The sequence below is a fragment of the Ambystoma mexicanum genome, chromosome 7q, assembly GCF_040938575.1.
Source record: "Ambystoma mexicanum isolate Mex_15411 chromosome 7q, UKY_AmexF1_1, whole genome shotgun sequence".
NCBI classification, from domain to species: domain Eukaryota; kingdom Metazoa; phylum Chordata; class Amphibia; order Caudata; family Ambystomatidae; genus Ambystoma; species Ambystoma mexicanum.
In genome coordinates this window covers 5,438,891-5,460,041 of record NC_090941.1, presented here as the reverse complement: position 1 = coordinate 5,460,041, position 21,151 = coordinate 5,438,891, and the positions used below count along the sequence as shown (strand labels likewise).

Below are 21,151 nucleotides of genomic sequence, written 5' to 3'. Positions count from 1 at the left end.
CTATGTTTGGGGGTCACTATGACACCCATGTGTTACTGCACTGAGGGTGCTGTGTAACACATACATAAAAACAGATGATACCCTATGGAGTAAAAGACCCCATAGCCCATAAGCACACAAAAAGTCAAAGACATACCTCAAATCATGCCTAAGGGTGGGAGGAAAAGAGTCTCACTCTTAGCAGGAGAAAAAAACAAACCCCAAAAATCCAGCAAAGCTGCTGGGGGACTCACTAGGTTTGGGCAATTAGCCAGGGTCGGACTGGGACAAGAAATAGGCCCGGACAACAAAAAAAAAGTGGCCCACCCCTCGCCTCAAAAAAGTAGCCCACCCCTCGCCTCAAAAATGTGGCCCACCCCTCGCTTCAAAAAAAGTGGCCCACCCCTCGTCTAAAAAAAAGTGGCCCTCAAACCATCATCCGTGAATCGCGTCAATTCATGACTTTTACAGAAAATGAAACATATGGAGGGTTCATGTGTCTGTTACATTACAACACAACTCATAAAATAACATTACTTTGCATACAGTTCTGTGACAGGGTCCGTCCACAGCTCCGAGGCGCAGGAGTGGCATGAACCAACCACCCCACTGCGGTTTTGGGATCTGCTGCAAGTCAATGCTTATACAGGGCTCCGCGACCCCAGCAGGGAAGGAGGGTTAGGGTGACGATGGTTGGATAGGAGGGGAGGGGGGTAGGGAAACCGGAATGAGGTTTAGGGAGAGGTTATGGATAGGTTGGGGATGTTAGGGTAAGGCTTTGATCACTTCGCAATGCAAGCATTTGGAGGTCGCTGGATATTCTGTCACTCGAGGCCCCACTTTCAACCTGCTTTTTAAAATTGTCCAACAGCCCCCAACCCTAAAACTTCTGAGGCCGGCTACGCCCCTGCTCCTGCGTGATTCGTGTACCCTGCCACTGGCAACTTCAGAGCTGTAGGAAATGGGTGCAGGGGGGCGCCTGCAGCAGGGGAGCTATGGGAAATGGGTGCACTTGGTACCCCTCATAGATCCCGGATACATGCTGATGTCCTGATCCACAAAGTAGCTTACGTACATGGTGTGCTGGGGCTGCCTTCAGAGTCTACACCTCCTCCGAGGACATACTGGGGGTGGAGGGGATGCCGCATCCTCTGTTGGAAATGGGAGTGGCTCCTTCTAGGACATACTGGGGGGCGGGGATGCCGCTTCCTCTGTTGGAAATGGGAGCTTCTGGGCGATACAGTATCATCTACAGGCCAGCTGGTTTGCCAATGGTAATGGTTTACCAAGTTCTTGTCTGATGTCAGCTTAATTGCCTGCCCAAAATGACATTTGCATTCAAAAGAACTACCGATCTTCTAGGTAGCCGCACCTTGCACATCTATTTCTCTTAAGAAAAAAGCCTGTTCTAGTTACTTTAACAACCATTGTGTTGGCAGCTCTCTAATGTAGATGTGCTGAAAACATTAAATTAATTTAAACAAGCATACAAGCATACACGTGAATTATTTGTAAACATATTCATGGAAAACAATGCAAAAGCCATTTGCCTTCTCGGGCCTTTGAAGTTTGAAAACAAAAGAGAGGTTTCAAAGAATGCTCATATATACCGTTTAAAAAGACACACGTATTAAGAAATATGAGCTTAACTAATATACTTTTTAAAAGTCTGCGTTTATAACAATACAACAGTGTCTAGTATTTTCTAGGGTATTGAAATCATGCACTTTTTCGAAATGAATCATGCCCTATTATTTTGGTTTAGAAATTGTCATCTATTTTTCAATCATGTAATATTATCAAGCCCCCGCCCACCCGGCTCTTTCTTGCATGCAATTTAGTTTGGTTTCTGACTCATGTCAAAAATGTGTGCGTGTTCTATATGTTTCAACATAAAAAAAACAATAGATTTGCCTTTTCTTTGAAAAAAAACTGTGACGCGTACTATGCACAACACGCAAACGGTCACGTTTAGTGAAAGTGACAGTTCAAGAAAAAGAAAATGCCCCAGTGGGTATGGGCCATTTTGAAGCCACACACACTGTTCGTGGGGGGAACCCCCAGTGCTTGCCTTGGCATGCCGCTGAGCAGCATGATTTAAGCAGTGGGCAATTTGTAGAGGGATGTGCCTGCAAAAGAGGTGCGAATTGTAATGAGAGCGTTTATGAGGTGTGCTCGCTCACTCCAGGCACCGTGCACTTTGGCACCGTCTCTGTCACACGTTCCCTCTACTTCCAGGCAATCAACACACTTGGTTGTTTACTCTGGGAATAGGTCATGGGGGCAAACTGAACAAAGAGCACAAGCGACCCAACCCCAATTACGCGGGAAGCCTTGGAGAAAAATAGTGCCAGTTCGTTTGAAGGCGAAGGTCTCCAGTTCACTCTTAACTGCAAAAAAAGATGTATAATAAATAAGATCCGAACTCAAAAGGGCAACACTGTGTGTAGTAAAGAGCTCGATTGTTGGAACGCCCTATTGTGTGTGCTTCGTTTCTTTCGAGAATCTGGCCTTAAGAGTTGTCATTCTAGACATCACTACTCAGACTCTGCAAGTTTAAAACGACGAGGTTCCAGCATGGGTGGGCTGGGAAACACAAGTAGCCCTGGAAATGTTTTTCAAAATGGCAATATTACATTGTGTGATGTCATTACAGTAAAGCATAGGCCAGCATAAGTGAGTGTAGGAGAAAACAACCACTGGCCCTGCATCTAGTTACATATTTCTCACAGGTCTCACCCATTCAACTTCTAGAACCTCCATGTTGATGACAACCTGAGCTCCATTACAATTTGGCGACTACCGACTAGGTAAACTTGTGCTACTGTGTGTGGAAGCCAAACTGGCAGACACCACCCCAGAAGACCACCCAAACACCCTGTTGTTCAATTAAAATGTTGCCAAGTAAAATGTGGTCTCTGAGAAAATTGGGATGAAAATACCTTTGCTGTGAAAATGTTGCCAACAAAAAGGGTAGTAAAAAAATGCAGACGAAAAATAGCTAAAATGCAGTGCTGTTAGGGTATGCGACTGCGTGAGGGTTAAGGAGGATGTGGGGGCATTGTGATTGCCTGGTATAGTGTCAGGATGGGGACACTGGTAAGCCACTGCGAGGGCAGGGCACCTGGCAGGACACTGTACTCCAGGGGCACCGCTGGTCATCAGTGCAGGGCATTATGGTTGGATGGGGGCATGTTCTTAGGTCTGTAATGGGCTTTTAACCAGGTGAACCATGCATTTCCCGTTAGAATTCCCTGCGCTGCAAACCACGGGCGTGCACGGTGCACCATGTGCACTGCCATGTTGGAACGCCCATATTCGGGAAATGTGCAAGGGGGAGGTTATAGCCGAGAACAGGATACTGGACAAAATGATCACGTCTTTCGCGTCCTGGAATCCTAATTCAATAAGGGCAGAAGCCAGCCTTTGTCCTCTTGGATTCCCACAAGAGCAAGGCTATCCCAGAAGATAGAATAATTCGATTACTCCAGCTGTCATCCCAGGGTCCCTTTTATGTCACCATTCAGAAATGCTCTTATCCAAGATTGGACTTCCAAAGATGAAAGGAGGAAAGAGTAATGAGCTTTGTCTAGAAATGCATGGAATGGGATTCTAATGTATTAAATTAAAAACAAGCCATGGTAAAATATGGACTCAAATATTGACGAGGAGCCGGCCTGGTGGCATCATTAACCTCCAGAGTAAAGGTTTCAAGCAGTTTCAAATGTCAGAGCTCTGCTGTGACATTCCATTTCACATATTTTATTTTACATAAGTGGTGAGTAGAAATACCATGTTTCTGACACCTCTGACATACTGCAGTGATTGCCGTCAGCTCGGAAAGAAGTTCCTGGACGCTTGAGGCTAAGTCCCAAAATATATATTTCTGTTTAAAAGGGCCTCTGAGTTTAAATGGCAAGAGGGAAAAAAATTTACACATCAAAAGGAAAATCTGTTAACAAATCAACAAAGTAACACAACTATGTGCTTCTCATCTGTGCTGGACATGTTACTTGAATTACCACACACATTCTCTGAGGCATCAAACAAAGGACCGTTAGCCCAAAAATGTATGTTGCTTAAAAAGACATGAGTTTTTCCAAATGTCAACGAAACAATCAAAAAGTAATAGATGGAAAGTTTTAAATCAACTGAAAGCAGTCAAATGGCCTTAAGGGGTGGGCAGGTCCATGCATGTGAAACAAAAGTCATGACTATCCCGTTTAAACAGTTTGACTTCTTCTAATACAGGCCACTCTGTCACACATGGGAGATCCCGGCGATTTGTTGACATGTACATGTGCAAAACATCCACAGAGGACAGGTCATAGACGCTCCATGCACGCAAGGGAGCGCATGCATGTACACACGGGATACGGGCTAAGTAGAGCAAGGGTTTTGGTTAAAAAGAGATAGGGAGGTTGGGATAAACTTAGGGGTTACGGAAGGGGACGCCTGCAGCAGGGGAGCTATAGGAAAAGGGTACAGGGTGCGCCTGCATTTGAACCCACTATACGAATATACTAGTCTGAGTCCTTACCTGATTGATGGCTGCTGTGGCCTGGGTGGGCAGGCACTGTCTGTCTGGCGGCCGCTCTGCCTCCGTCCGACTCGTCACCGGCCTCGCCTGCTGCCTGGCTGGGTGGTGGTCCACTGGTCCTCCTCAGTCAGTGTGGCTGTGTGTTGGCAGTGCCAGTGCACTGCCACTGGGCACTGGGATGGCACCTGGCGGCCTCCAAGTTGTGGTGAGGACGGTCCACTGGTGTGCTTGCACTCTGTGGTGGGGCTCAGCTGGTGCCTGGTGGCTCTCTGTCTCTCTGCCCCACTGCGATGTCACATCATGTGCTGCCTGCTGCTCTGTGTGGTGTGAGCGGCCGGCGTGCCCATAAATCATGCACAGGGTCAGGGTGGGTCAGAGGCCCAAGGCAATTAGCAATGGCGGCACAGAGTCTATTGGGCGGGCGGGCAGGGGCAGCCTGCCCTCCTCCTGCAGCCGAATTTACATTGGCTTGTTCCGTGGCGGTCCCCCCAGGAGGCACAAGTTAACTTCAATTTTGCAAAGAAGTGCCAACAACTGTTGTTACTTCCTGCAAACTAGTTGAAGCAACTGTGTGAAATGTTGCTGCCGGGACCCAGCTCAGCCCTGCAGGCACGCTGCCCCCAGGGTCAGGACTCGGAGGGAGGCAGGTGTTCACTTGCTTTAGTGTTTGCAATTGCTTCATCCTGCCTCCCTCCACAGATCAAAGTAACTTTACTCAGGCCGCCGCCGCCCGAGCAGAACGTGAGCCGAGCACACCATACGGCACCGGCCCCCTGCAGTGGCGGCACGGCCGCCGGTGACCCACCGCCGTGATGATGCACGTCCATCTGCATCTGCATGCATCATAAATTATGATGCATGCATGATGCAGATGCAATCTACAAAGCAAGGTAACAACATCTAGTGTTACCTTGCTATGATGAATTGTGTGCAGTCTGCAGACAGTGCCGCTGGCGCGCGCCTCTCTCCTGGCTCCTGCCCTGCCCAGCCCAGCCCAGCCCAGCGGCCGAGCCCCCCCCCCCATTTTACTTCCCGGCCGCGGGCGGCCTGCTGATGAGTGAGTGTGAGCCTAGCGAGCTGGAGCTGCTCGTGCGGGCCGCGGCGCCGCACACACACAGACAGTGACACTGTTACTGTGGTGGGCAGGCCGGGCCTGCCAATAAAAAAAAAAATGACATTGTAATTTTTTTTTAAAAAACGTGACATTTTTTTTTTTTTTTAAAAACGGCCCAGAGGTGGCTGCCGAAAAACCGGCCCCCTGGGAGCTCAAAGTTGTTCGGCCACGGGCCGAAAGACCGAAAGGGCCAGTCCGACCCTGCAATTAGCCTTATAAGAGAATTCTCCCTAACACCAGATTTGAGAACTGTGTATTTGAAGCTGCATGGAGCAGGGGAAGGGAGTCATTCCCCCTTGTGATCTGGAACTGTCCTAACAAGGAAAAAAAGATACTAGAAGAAGGGAGTAATACTCCTGGTAACCAAGACTCCTAGGCAAGCGAGACATTCCCCCTGTTGCTGTGAACTGCGAGAGATGATATGGGGAAGGGGGTCATTCCCCCTGGTTGTGTGGAACTGTTAAGGTGCTAGGGGAAGGAAGACATTCTCCTAGTAACCAAAGTTGTATGAACTCTAAACCAGAGATACCAGGAGAAGGGAGTCTTTCTCTTGGTAACTAAGAAAAGGGGAGGGGAGTCATTCCCCCTGGTTGTGTTGAACTGTTAGAAACCAGGCAGGGTGTCTACCAGGGAGAACAGTTTTGAACGTTTGTGTGTTGACCTGGGAAAGGGAGCCATTCCCTCAGAAAGGAGCCAATACTTGGGAACAAACTTCATCTCTCAGTCCAGAGGAAGGGAGTCATTCTTCTGGACAAAGAAAACGTACTTTATCTTTAATTAAGTATTAAGTGTAAGGGGCACACTTTCTACTTGTGGTGACCCCAGGGATCTAATCTTTCCCCCTGGTTTTTCAATGTGTATTTGGCCCCTTTGGCCCACGTGAGCTCTGCCTTCACCTCCAACTTTGTGTTATCCGGATGAGACACAGCTCTCTTTCAGGCTACCTTTGCCTTCTTCCTCCTCGCTCATTCCGGATTGCCTGACCGCAATTCAGTCCTGGTGTGCTGCAAACAATCTCTGCCTTAATGCCAGCAAGATAGAGATCATCCCCATTGGGACCCCTTCACCCACTTTCTCACTCTCGCTTTGGCCGGCCTACCTTGGTCTTGTGCACCCACCCACAAGTGAGGCATAACATTTGGGGATCATCTTTGACTCTACTCTCTCCTTCTCTTCTCACATATCTGAAATGTCCAACAAGTCTCACTTTCAGCTGCACCTCCTCAGAGGTATTCTACCTTTTCTTACTCCCCCCCCCACCCCAGAGGCTCACGATCTCCAGAGCCCTAGTTCTCTCCAGACTGGACTAGTGCAACAGTCTCTTTCTTAATCTTCCTACTTCTACTCTCTGACCTCTTCAACTTATCCAGAACAGAACCGTGAGTCTTATCCTTGGACTCAAGCCCACGGACTGCATCTCTCTGGCACTGAAATCACTCCACTGGCTCCCTGTGGCTGCAAGGATCAAGTTCAAGTCCCTCTGCATAGTCCACAAGGCTTTCTGGGGCTGAGGCCCTTACTATCTACAGCATTCTCTTCCCAAATACTCTCCTTCCAGAGACATATGCTCGGCCTCCTCCAGCACTGTGAGTGAGCCGTTTCCCCAAACAGATATTTGGGTGTAGATCCTTATCCTCTGCCGGTGCATCCATCTGGAAAAGCCTATATACCTCTCTCGGTCTTGAGCCGGACGTCTTTGTTCTGGAAACTCCTCAATACCTACCTCTTCTCTTCCTCTCTCCCCTGCTAACTTCCTTTCTCTTTGCTTATTCCCCTCCTTCCTTCTCTGCTGCAACCTGCACAGCTAGCCGACTGGTGCACCTCCTGAGCCTCACAGGTCCCAGGCTCCCCCACAAGTCCTGCAGTTGCCCCTGGGCCTCTGCACTCTGCTTGGCACTACTGCATTATTCTCCATGAGAGGAGCAACCACTCTGCACTTAACCAGGCCCCTGCTGGACTGGGCGCACTTGTCCCCCTCCCCGTCCCTCGCACTTGCACAAGCTTGAATGTTCTTGGCCTTGCAGGCCTGTGTCAGGTCCTCCCTCAGTCTCCCCTCCCTAGCTTGGTCCTGCTTAATATTCCCATGTATAGGCACATTGAGTTACCAACTACGTAGCAGTCTGAAACTTCGCCTGACCAGCACTGTAGTTTATTGATCCGCCACCTCACCCCTCCTGGTCTCATTTCTTGTCAAGCACTTACTAGTAAATATGCCTCTGGCCTAGTATGCTAGCTATTGTTAGATCATTCGGAATCGTCAAGGCCTAAGAATGACAAATATATTCCCTTGTTCCCTTCCCACCTTCAAGTGTTTTGAAGCACTTCACTTGTGTATAAGCGCTTTACAACAGTTACAATTAAGGACGGTGGACTATTGATTTGCACAGATATTCTGACAGAGCCATTAGTCTTTTATTTGAGGTAGGGGACCCCCCTCTTAGAGTAAGGGAAAGTTAGGTTTTCACTTTATTTTCTTAAAGGTTTATAGCAACCACTATTCCACCTGTGTGTCAGTCTCCTCCTTCTGCACCCTTATAGCTTGCTATAATAATCGTGATGTATTTTTTGTTTTTTTACATGTTATAGGTAATGTGCTCTCTTGTCGAAATAAAGCTAACAATTGGTACTTTTCATATTACAAAATCTCATCTGTTTTGATCAATGTGGTAAATAGATTTATAATGGGGTGCAAAAGACACAAAACTGACACATCTGACCAACAATTAAACACAAGACATTTGAAGTAAATTCAACGTATCACAATGTTTAATCATCCAAAAAGAAATGTACTTGATCTACGTTCTAGAAGAAGCTAACCTATAAGAAACTCTATTTTTTTAATTTCCCACCCAACGTCGCAGTGAGGGAAAAACTTCAAGCCAATATTACAAAATTGGCAATGGTCTATTGGGTGCATAAAATTAGACAAATACTATAAACCAATCTACATACAGATCCAGTGTAACCTGATCCCATTTTGAACATAGACAATCCAAGCAGCAACAGTTATGCTGACCAGTTTTGAAAATGTGCAAACATGTAATGAGACAGGTGTTCTCTACCAAACGGATGCACTTTAATCAACACTGATACTTTCTTTTTACTTGACAATTAATTGTTGTCCCATTGTTTAAGTTATTCATCCCAGATATATTGCATGACATCACGTTAGGAGATGCATGCAATTTTCTAGACGATAAGCGCACTGGTTTAATGTCGGATCCCTCCTAATGGGATACAACTGGCCCTGTGAGATTTCTGACTTCGTGTCACTTTAACAACCTTTTTTTCAAAAGTCTGCACATAGATGGTATTAGCACATGGAGATTATTTACCTCCTCTTACCCAATAAGGAAGTTGAGAGTGAAGTCAATAAATACTGATATTGACTGTATTTTGAATATTCTGTCTTCTGAAGCAGACAGGGAAAGAACAATGGAATTTCCAGGCAATACTTTTTTCAACAAGAGACTTCCTCTCTGGCAGGACCTTTTTTTGATGCAGCATGCTATTTAACACAAAAGAGAAACCTAAAACATTGGAAAAATGCTTTCACTTTCTTACAGACAAACTGTTTACTTTTACAGGACACCAAAAACATGATTCAATTTAAATGCTTACCGTATATAGACAACTATGTTATTTGGATACCACAAAAAGAAAACGCATTTAATTTACTATCCAAGTTTGCCTATTTACATGTACGCACTCTTAAAGTAACAGTTTTACTTCATCACCAAAACGTGTATTGCTACCCTCACCATGTGCTAATAGCCTTATATACCTCGGGAGGGGTCATTATCACTTGGGATAATAACCCTTCCCCAACTTATGGCAAACTTGGTGGTGGCTCATCCCGCGATAATGACCCTTCCCCTTAGTCTACAAGACCGTCCAAACTAGTTGATAGCACAGTTTCAATGTTCCTTTCTTGATGTGTAGAAAAAGATATTGGGCCTCCAAGATCAGAAGGCTGAGATTGATGGCAACTTTCAGGTGGATGCAGTTTGAGCAAAGAGCTTTTAATTTGTTTCTTCTTCAAAACATATCTATGGACACTTGCAAATGCATAGACGATAGTACCGTTTATGCCACTTCTACTCAACCTCATTCCTAATTGTGAATTTCCTATGCATTCCAAATATAGTCCCCTACATGCCTGAACACGAATCTGCTCACCATTGCTCCCCATTTACATTTTTATTTCCATATGCAAAAATACCTTCATGTATTTAACAGTTCTCATCTTGCTTCCCCAATGTCTTCCAACCTCTCTACCCATCCTCTTCAGTAGAACGTCGACCTCCTTGTCATTGGCAAGTCTAATGCAATAGTTCCCATGTTAAATGTTGTCTGTTTTTTATGACTAAAACGATGGAATATGTTTACTTGTATTAATTTCTCACCATCTCCCACAGTTCAAAAACGTATCTTCCACTTATTCTCATGTAACCATGTTTTACAGTTACTGATGAAAATGCATTTTGTGCACCTTGCTGTCAATATCAATATTTTAAATTACATATTGTTGCTTCAGCTTTAATACAATGCGATATTTTTCGCCTCAATAACTCCCCAAATAAATTACATATTGTTTTCTCCGGTGTTGGCTAAAGGGAAATATGTCAATTTGTTCAATATATAAACCTTGACAATAAATAATGTACTTTGCTTCCTTACTGGGGAATTATATATTTTGATGTACAGGTATACATGTCATCAACAGAGGTAATGAGCTTTTCAAAATTGAGTCAGTAAAACAAAAACAGGATCTTACCTTTGGGTCAATGGGCATTTGTACTTTTAGTCCACCCTATGGCAAATATGAAAAAAAACACATTTATACAGAGTACACTTGAGACCAAAATAAACATTGCATTCTTTATGAACAACAGTACTAAACAGAAGGTTATTTTTAATTCATGTATTCAGTTGGTATATACAGGTACAGGAAATAATAGGTTACAATAAATAAAGCGATAGTGTGACTTAAAAATACATTATGCTAACAAAACGGACCCTTGTCTATAGGCTGAGTGTAACACGTTTTACCTATTCTTTGGGACTTTTTGACGTTTATCTCAGATTCTGGTGCTATAAGGTGTAATAAGGATTTCCCCACTGTACCCATAGCACTTGGATGGGAGTAAAGAAAATGTGTTTTGGATGTTTAGCCAAAGCCATTTGGTGAAAAGTTTGGTGTACTGTCAGATTACTAATCAATGGACTACTTTATTCAGCAAGTCTGAAGCTGTACATGTTTTAAGGTAAGTTAATGCTGCGCAGCAGAGCCAGTTTAACAAGATCACAGTTTCACGCCAAAAAAGGCAGCTTGCATATTTCATATTGTTATGTAGTTTATGCTTGAGGGAAGTGTGAGGAAAGGACTACTACTGCTCTGCAGGAGTGAAGGTATGAGTAATTAATACAACTCTTACTCAGCACCACATTACAACTAAACCAGCAGGGATTCCAGTGATTCCATCAAACATTAAACGAGCACAGCCAGACAGGGAAACTCTTCACCTCTTAGGGTATCACAGGTCAAAAAGCAGGCTAAACTCTTCTGGAGGGATGTGAGATGGCGCAGAAGCAGACCAAACCACAGTAGTACTGGAGTACTAAAATAAAAGAATGTTCATATAACCAATGTTCTATAAAAATAGGATACTAGAGTTAAACTGAAATGCAAACACTAGTCACAAGACCATTTATTTATTGGGTATTTACCCACGCCCTGTAAGAGAAGACACAGAATATGCAGACTTTGTAATACATGAAGACATGGGTGCACATGCCAGGGGATTTGCTAGCTCTGGAAAAGATCCTGGGCTACGCCAATGTCGGGACTGTCGGGGCTAGCCTGGCATTTTGGTTGTAGCCCCTGAACTTCTATCCGGGCTACAACCAAAAGCCCTGGGTGGGGCTATAGTCCCCTTAGGTTCCCCCTAGCAACACCTCCGGTACAGGCAATATTTCAGCAGCAACGTCACGTTTACAAGCAAGGTCTTTTAAAAGGGTAGAGAGTGAGGTCTTAACAGCCAAAAGGGCCCTTTTTAAGGCATGTCATGGGGACAGAACCACATAAAATACCTTCTACGCTTGAAGTGTATTTGCAGGCGGTAGCAGGAGCGGCGATGTGGATATTTTCCTCTACTTTGAAGAGTGGAGTGGCACTTTAATGGACCAGGAGGAGGCCCTGTTATAAGCCATAACTTCCACGTGAAGCGTGATGAAGTGTATTTTTAGTTGGCAGAGGCATGGAGTGAGAGGGTGGAGCCTGTACTGATATTTATTGCTCCATTTCTGGTGAGTGTGGTATGCGTTTTTATTGACTTTCCTTTCAAACCTTTACCACCGAGTTATGTATAATTTGCAGAGTGAAAGCACCAATTATCTCGCACTGCCGGGAGTGCCCCAAGCCGACTCTTGCATTGTTGTTGGCTCTGACCCTAATCTATCGCCCACTCCGGACCTGGCTAACATGACGCCAGATGCATTCTTATTGAAGCTAGATACTCTCGGGTCTCTTTCTACCCCTGCAATTCCTGTGGCAACGCATATCAATACAGCATCGCCCCCTGTATTAATGTCCAACGACAGTGTATTTGCTGTTGAAGATTATTCCAACATGGTCGACCATCTAAGGGTGCCTCTCGCCCTGAAAGCCCAGGAACATCTGCTACACTACAATACTAATCCGTAAGTAACTCCTGAGAACGTACCTGTGAGTCGAGTAGGTCGATCTCTCACTCTGACACATATTAAAAAAGACTAATACTATACAGCTATGGCTGCTGCTATAACAAATACTGAAGCTCGGCTGAGGTGGACATGCAGGCAGCCTACTCCTATTGCTGAAGACCAATTAAACCCATCAATAGTAGGTGTGGAAAGCAACTATAATGCAGACGAGAGCATCTTGCAGTTAATTGGTTACATAATTCGGAAGTAGCCCTGATAGAAGCCTTTGAGGGCAGCCATGCGATGTCCCCAGGGAGTGTGAATGACAAAATAGAGCTAAATGGTTCAAATGGTCTGCCCTCGTTTTTGACGCAGCATCAATCCTCTCTCAAGTCTCCAAGAGTCTCATCTGACATTTTACCATCCACCCAGTTTAATAATCAATCATTATATTGTACGCTGAAAAGTCTAGAACAGAAGGTTAACGTCCACTTTGATTGCCATCCTGAATTTGGTACTTACCTTGTTTGCGTAACTTTATGACAACATTAAACTAAGAGAGATCAAATTGAAATTGGAAGTCATTGTAGCAAATACATATTGTCTGAACACCTTTTCACAAAAGGCATGTTGTACCAATGTTCTAGCCAAGCCAATTTTCATCGATCTGTGGCCTCTCTGAATATGTGTCACAAAAGGCCTGTTCCACAAACGATCCTATGAATTTACCCAGTATTACGCAGACAAATGTGTATACGCATTGTGTGTAGGCGCATTATAAATAACAGATAAATAATCCAAAGAACTCTTTATTGATTAACGGGGAAGTGGGATTATCTTCCCTCATACCAGTAGACCAACTAACAGACCAGCCCAAGAAGGCAAAGGGCAAATAAAAAAATGGGAGGAAGGCCACTGTGAGGAATCAAAGTAGTAATAACTTTGTGCATACAATCCACTTTCCTGCTTCCTTAATTTCTTTTTTCAACAAGACTTTTTATTGTGATTTTGCAAACAAGTAAATTGCTGTGTACATTATTTGAGTCGTAATGCAGTGAAAAACAACAAACACAATTCAGAACATGTAAGAGGATTCAATTCAGCACTACAGCCAAGTCAACGCCTAGTCTAGAATACTGAATGAAAACCCTTATTGATATATCTTTATGTCCAGTTCATGCGTTCTGGATGACTACCCATATATAACACCCCTCTCTCAGAATCCCCCTGACCCTACTGAGCCAAGAAGTAGTTCTGTTTTGCAAGTTAAAAGGTTTATTTGATAATTTAAACAATAGATATATATATCAGACTTTATAATAAATTAATAATTGAATATCCCACTTAATCTGATATGATAAAGATTAACAACGGAGAATCTGGCACTAGTACACTTCTTGATAATCACTAAGGAGTTGACATGAAATGGAGAAGATAGCAACAATACTTTTATGGTTTCCAATGGATGCAATGTGGAATGAAATGCAGTACAGAAAATAACTTGATAGGATTTCAGCAAAAGACAATGTAATCACTTTCTTGGACAATTTACCCCCCCCCTTTTATGCAATGCAAGGAAGTGGAAGGAAGGCACACAATTCTCAGAAATGCAATTCAAATGTAATTCAGTTCACCCCAGCAACTTAGACTACGGAAGTTGAAAACACAGGCAAAATGCTTTTATATGTGCTGGCAATAAAGTGAAAAATATGCTAAAATGCTTTTAATTCCCTCTAGAGGTTTAGGGTGAGTGAAATCAAGTTAATATTAGTCCAGGCTCACACTAGCAATGATTCAGGGATAATTAGCAGGTTAAACGAATTTCTGGCAAATGGAAGGCAAGCAGCAGCAGATTTTTACACATGAAGAAATTTGCAAATCGCGGCAAAATTCGCGAATGCGTGTTCCGCGATTGCGGTAAAACTATAAGGGAATGTGGTTCTTGGTGCGATTAAAAGCTAAGATTCTAAGCTTTCAGATGAAAGTTACTGCAAGTCTCTAAGACAAACAGTCGCGGAGATCTGAGCGATTTAGTGAAGGTCGTTTTTGGTTTTGCAAATTTTAAACGCAACACTTTTTCAGCTTTAAAAATGATGGCAGAATAACACAATTGCTAAGCTGCAGTTCTACTTAGATTAAAAATGGATTGAATTATATGATTTTAGCTAAGAGATGTGTTCTGAGTTTTGCTGAGTACTCACAAGAGATTTTGAACCGGAAAGCGACTTGGTCACGGACTTCAGTCTGGTCAGGTCTTCCCGAGTTCCGCTCACAGCGCCTGGCCTCTGGAACTGCTCACAGCATCAGGGTCTGCACTCTGGATACAATGGCCTGGTCTCTGCTAGGCACCGGTTCTCTGGGTCGGGTCCTGCCTTCTCTTTGGATATTTCTGTCACCGGGTTCTTGCAAAAGTTCTTGGCAAAATTCAGACGGCGTCAGCCGGCTGTCTGAAGAGTTCAGTTGCAAAAAGATTGTCAGGCCTGTTGACAAATACTCTTGCTGGCAGTGGCCTTTTTGGTTAAGGTTCTGTGGTCTCTGTTTATCTTGGAGTCTAAGTGTTGGCTCCTTAAAGGTTGATGGAGGTAAGTATGGATTTTTTCGGCAGAGCGTCCCGCTGCAGATGGAAATGAATGTCTCTACCTAAGTTTCAGTGGTCCATTTATATGTTCTGCAAGTGGGTGTGTGTGTTGGTCATAACTAAACTTGCCCCTCTCACTTGTCATTGGTCCAGCTTTCATTTCTCCCCTGATTGGGGGAGCTAAGTTGTGTAAGAGTGATGTCAGCCATTTATGATCTCTTGAAAAAACTCCCCTGTCATCTGTGCACCCAAATCTATATATGATCAAAATACATATTTCACAGTTTCACAGTTGTTTGAAATTACATACCCATGTCACATATCACATGAGGTATACTCTGTCCCAAATCTGCTGTTTCTAAGAGCTTGCATTCAAAAATGGCAACTTTTAGCACTCTTTAATGTGCTAAACAACATTGGATCTTCATTTAATTTTATACAACTGTTCCTCACATATCTACCCACATACCAATGCATTTTCGTTTGTCTAGCTGAAACAGGGAGTCTGTAATATTAATAAACAGCAGGGTTTTGTCCCAGAATATCCCACAATTTGGAGTTTGGGCTTGAATTAAAGGTACATTTTTCAAATTAAGTCTCTCAAAGTTATACATTTCTGTCATTTGATTACAAAGAGTTATCAGTGTTTTTGTAAAATATATATTTTACTTTCAATTCAGTCCTCAGAGTGTTGGAGTCCGCCTCCAAGACGTGGGTGGGTAAGTCACATGTGTCCTCCGGGCAGGCAGGCCTTTGTTGACAGGAAACAGTAAAAATCAACATATTCCTTTCAGAGGAGAGGGGCCATTGTGTGGTCTCTGGGAAGCTGACATCAGGAGGCCAGGGAGCCACTTTGCATTTAATTAACAGAACCCTGTGATTTCCTGGCTTCTTGTGTTGAGTTCTGAAGTGTCAAGAGTTCTCAGGACAGGCAACCCCTTTGAGCTTTTGATGAAATGAGACCCCTTTCTTTGCACTAGACAGTTTTGCAAGACAGCTCTCCTGTCAGAGTTTAGACCGCCAGCGCCACCCTCAGGATTTTGCGGTTACTGCATCCCTCCTTGGGATTTTTTTTAGATTGATTCATTTCAGCAAGTGATATTACATGGAGTATATTGTCCATGTTCAGGACATGGCATTGGTGTGTTTCTGCAGTAAAGTAATTCTGTGCCCATGATTTTGCCATATTTGACATTCAAGAAAAATGAATTCCCAACAGTTATGGGTTTGCTTTTGGCAACCAGCATTGCCCCTCTGAACAATATAGGCAAAATGGGATTTTCCTGTGCATTTTCTGGGGAGCTCTGGCCATTATGATGTTTTCAATGCCAGTACTGCACAGTTTTGAGGTAGGGCTCGGATGCATGGGTAAATACATCCCACAAGCCCCCCTTCTTGCGGTGGCCATCTGATCCTTCACTGGTGGGACCCGCAAGATCTGGGATGTAGTTCTCATCTTCTTCCGGTAGATGGCACAGTTCAGCATCTTTTCCTCCATCCGTACTGATCGATTGGTTCTCCTCGCCGGTCCTGATGGGAATATTGGGCGGTACCCCGGCCCATTGCGTCTCTGCTCCCGGTCTCCGGATCATCCTCCTTGGCCCGTGTCCAGGTTTTCGTTCTCCTAGGACGACAAAGGAAGAGCGGCAATACCTACTCATAGACGTTTTTCCACCACTGTTGAGATAGTGGGGCAGCATATGCATTTCATCATAACGAAACATTACATTCTTATTTTGATAAAAAACAGTATAACTAAGAGACAGTTTCATGCAAATCACAATATTTTAGAGACTAGATGTGGTATGTTTTATGATTGGAACTGAATTAGTCTGAGACAGTACCCGCTAGGATTCCAGAGGATTCCTCCAGTTGTTGCAGAGCGTGCCTGGGATGGCAACATTTCAACTGGTTTATATGGACCCACTTGTCTTCCCCCGCTGCCAAAGGACCTTTGGGGATGTGGATTTTGTAGGCCACAGGGGAGATCTTGTCGATGATCTCAAAGGGTCCCTTCCATGTAGGCAAGAATTTCCGCTGTTTTGCCTGGTTTCTATGGAAGTTGTATAGATAGACCCGGTCCCCCACCTGATATTCCTTCCTGGGAGTCTTCAGGTCATAGTGGGTCTTCATGCTATCAGCCGATCTTTCTAGATTCCGCTGAGCGTAAGCAAAAGCATGTTGAAGGCGTTTCCTTAAATTCTCCACATACTCATGAGTAGTGGAGGCATTTATCAGTGTCTGCTCTTGGGTCCTATAGAGCAAATGCTGAGGAAGCACCATCTTGCGCCCAGTCATCAACTCAAATGGCGACATTTTGGTTGCAGATGAAGGGGTAGATCTGATGGCCATTAGGACCAGAGGTAATCGGATATCCCAACTTGGCCCAGAATCTGCCACAAACTTCTTTAATATGCTCACAATGGTTCGGTTATATCTCTCTACTGCCCCAGAAGAAGCTGGCCGGTAAGCAATGTGTAGCTTTCTCTTGACCTCCAGTATCTCCCACATCTTTGTCATTACTTCACTGGTGAAGTGGCTACCTCTGTCTGACTCAATCCTTTGAGGTAGACCAAAACGGGAAAAGATGTGGTTAATCATCAGGGCAGCTGCGGTTTCTGCCTTGCAATTTGGGGCTGGGAGACATTCCACCCACTTGGTAAACAAGCATGTCACAGTCAACATGTACTTATTCCCCCTAGCAGAGCGAATCACAGGGCCTACAAAGTCGATTTGTAAATCTGACCATGGCAGTATCATCCCCTTCTTTTGGAGAGGCGCACGGTCCGTGAGGGATGATGGCTGAAACTGTGCACACACAAGACACCCCTTCAAGTATTGGTCGAGGTCCTGCCCCATGTGTGGCCAGTATTCAACCTCTCTTAAGATTTCCAATGTTGTGTGAAACCCCCTATGACCGGCGGTGGCCGCATCATGGGCGTGACTCAACATCAGGCTTCGGAATGAGGTAGGAACCACCCACTGATCGTGGCCAGCTTTGGATTTCCTTACCAGCAAACCGTCTTGGATTCGGAACATTTTTGGACATTTCATCAACACTCTTAGGTCCTCTTTCCCAATGTAATCGGTATCCGTCAGGGGAAAGTTCTCAGGGTCCTCAAGGTGCTGGTAAAACTTACCAATAACTGGATCCCCCTTCTGAGCTGTAATCAAATCAGCATCAGGGGTCTCCTTACTCCATTGTGCAATTGAAAGGTCGTTGTGAGCATTTGTCTGGGACCTAGTGATAGCAGTGACCTGGATTTCCCCCAACAGGGACTCAATCTCAATTAGATCCCCTTGGATGGCCCCGGTTTTGGCCAGCTGATCAGCTAAGTCGTTTCCAGTTTTGTCTGGTCCCTCTACTTTGGAATGACCCTTGATCTTTTTCCAATAGATGGTCATCTCATTCGAGGTGACCAGATCATCAATGTTTTGGATCAACTTCCCATGTTTCAAGGGTTTATTGTTAGCACATAACATGCCTCTGGTTTTCCAATTAACCAGGTGCTCCACGAACCCGTTCCGTACATAATCCGAATCTGTGATTATGACCAGTTCGCGGAGTTGATGCTGGACAGCAGTGAGGATGGCCTGATGCACAGCCATCAATTCTGCCACTTGACTACTTCGGGGACCAATTTTGTATCCAGCAGAGGGTTCTGGGGACTCATTCACCCATGCATTCCCTACGCCGGCCACCAGTTCTTTCTCCCCGTCGTTGTAAACATGGTAAGAGCATCCATCCACATAGACAGTGGGCATTCCCTCACACTTGTCTTCTTCAAAGACTTTGTGTGGGGAATTAAGGTATGCCTCCATGTTGTCCTTTATTTTTAGACTTTCGTCCTCGAGACAGTTTTCTCTGGCACAATCATGCAAGTCAGCCAGACCTTGCGCGAGGGGACTCTTCTTGTTTTGGCCATATCGGACCTCCACAGGAAAGCCTTGCATTGACAGAATCCAGGAAGTAATTCGGGAATTACTCACATTTCCGGTCCGGATTCTATCACTTTGGAGATATTGCAGAGGCTGGTGTGGAGTCTCCACTATGATGTGTTCCCCCTGGATAAACGGGCGGTAATTCTTCAATGCCCACACCGTTGCCAGGAGTGCCTTCTCACAATCGTTGAATTTTTCCTCCACAGAGGATAAAGTTTTGCTCGCATAGGAGATTACTTTATTGACCTTGTCATGCTTTTGGTATAATACTGCCGTCAAGCACGTATTAGAGAACCCCGTCTCCAGGAAGAACTCCTTGTTTCTGACAGGGTAAGCTAGGCAAGGAGCTCGTGAGAGGCTTCTTTTGAGTTGTTTTACTGCCTCAGATTGTTATGGACCCCATTCCCACTTGACCCCCCCCTTCAAGAGATGAATCAGGGGTCTGGTGATCTCTGCGTAGCCCTCAATGAACTTTCTGCTGTAATTAGTCAGTCCAAGGAGGCTCCTTAGTTCCCGCAGAGTTGTGGGGTCTTTCAGTTTCTGAAGTGCTTCCACTTTCTTTTTCTGGGGACAGAGACCCTGAGGAGTAATCTCATGCCCCAAGAAATTAACACGGGTTCTACACCACTGTGCTTTCTGAAAGGAAAGTTTTGCTCCGGCGGCCCGCAACTGCATCAGAACATAACGGATCTCCGCTATGTGTTCCTCCACAGATGAACTTTTGATGAGGACATCATCTACATAAGCCAGGTTACCCCTCGCACCCAAGTCGGGCATGGCCTTGTGTAGAAAAATGTTGAATTCATTGCCGGAGTTGAGGTATCCGAAGGGAGTCCGGGTCCATGTATACTGCTGGCCCCCAAAGGTAAAAGCCAGCTTGTATTGGTCCTCCCTACTGACAGGCACGGTCCAGTATCCATTGGTCAGGTCTATTGCTGTGAATACCTGTGACCCCTGGATCTGGGCCAGCCCTTGGTCAATGTAGGGCAGAGGCCATCGGGAAGTATGGACCCGTTTGTTGAGCTCCCTGAGGTCAGCACAGAGTCTCCACTGGCCGTTCGGCTTCAATATTCCCAGCACCGGGTTATTGAAGGTGCTGTGGACTGGACGGATTATTCCCCTGGACTCAAGGTTCTTAATTATTTCAGTAAGTGACTCCATGGATGCGAGAGGCAAGCGATATTGCTTCACAAACACAGGAGTCATGCCAGGGTCCGTGGGGATTGTTGTTGTGTGGATGTCGGTGCGACCACAGTCATATGAGTCTACCGCAAAGAGATTTTGGAAATCCAAGAAAACTTGTTTCAACTTTTGCTTTTGTTCCAGAGTCACACAGGCATCAGCTAGGTTGACTCTCTCTTCCACCATCTGCCTGAAGCCTGGAAAGACTTCTGGTTTGGCTATTTCAGCGGCCTCCTCCAGCTGGGTGGAGAAGTCCCTGGTCAGAGTGCTGATTTGGACCGGAGGCTTCAGGTGGGAAAGGCAGCCCTCATGGACCTGGAAAATCACCTCATCCCTCCTGAAGTCACAAGTCACATCTTCCTTACCATAAGGGCAAGAAGTGTACACCAGGAAGTTCCCCCCATGCCGGGTAAAAATCCTGTCTGGTGTCGTATTGTCATCACTGTCACTGTCAACGCAGTCCTTGGGGATTGGCCCTAACAGTTCATTTCCAAGATCAATGGAGAAATGTCGTCATCAACCGCCATTCCAATAATGGTGCCTGCGGCTAGAGTAATACTCTTTAAGTCGCTGTTATCCACCTCTATTGGAATGGTGTCATGTTCTATGTTGACTAATGGAGTTGGGTTTACCCCCAACCCTTGCTGTTGGAGAGAAGCGTTTAGATGTATGTAAGCATCAGGGTTTTTCAAATGTTGTCCTCTTTTAACTTTCACTTCCAGGGAGAATTGTCGGGTCCTTTCTGGGATGGTGACTTCCTCTTTGATCTGAATTTCAACTGCATAAGGTAGCAATTGAGCTGACCTAAATGCTTTTTCTGGATCATCAAAGCCCATGGGGTTATCCGCTAATCGGGACAAAGCTTTGAAGTTTATTAGGTCCAAACTAATGGCAAAGCGATTGAGAATGTCACTGCCTAAGTAAAAGGCGGCAGGGACGTCTCGCACGACCCAACAATTGTGGACTATGCTCTTGTTGCCAATGGAGATTTTGAGCATACACCTGCTTGGCAGGAGCTGTTTGGAATTAGGTGCTTCCAGGTCCATTTCCCATTTGTCTATCAGTTTGAATGTGGGAATGGCTGGATCTTTTGGGAGTTGGCGGAACATGGCTTCGCTGATGAAGCTCTTAC

The 21,151-nt window shown here is 45.0% G+C and overlaps 1 protein-coding gene across 2 annotated transcripts in view; it reads right to left on the bottom strand.

Annotated features, from left to right (window-relative positions):
* Positions 1-21,151, bottom strand: part of CRYBG3 (crystallin beta-gamma domain containing 3) — a 2,312,058-nt gene that overhangs the window by 1,271,416 nt on the left and 1,019,491 nt on the right. For both annotated transcript variants that reach the window (XM_069639009.1, XM_069639010.1), the window contains one exon: positions 10,411-10,446. In XM_069639009.1, coding sequence (XP_069495110.1) covers positions 10,411-10,446 — 36 coding nt within the window. The remainder of the gene's footprint in view (positions 1-10,410; positions 10,447-21,151) is intronic.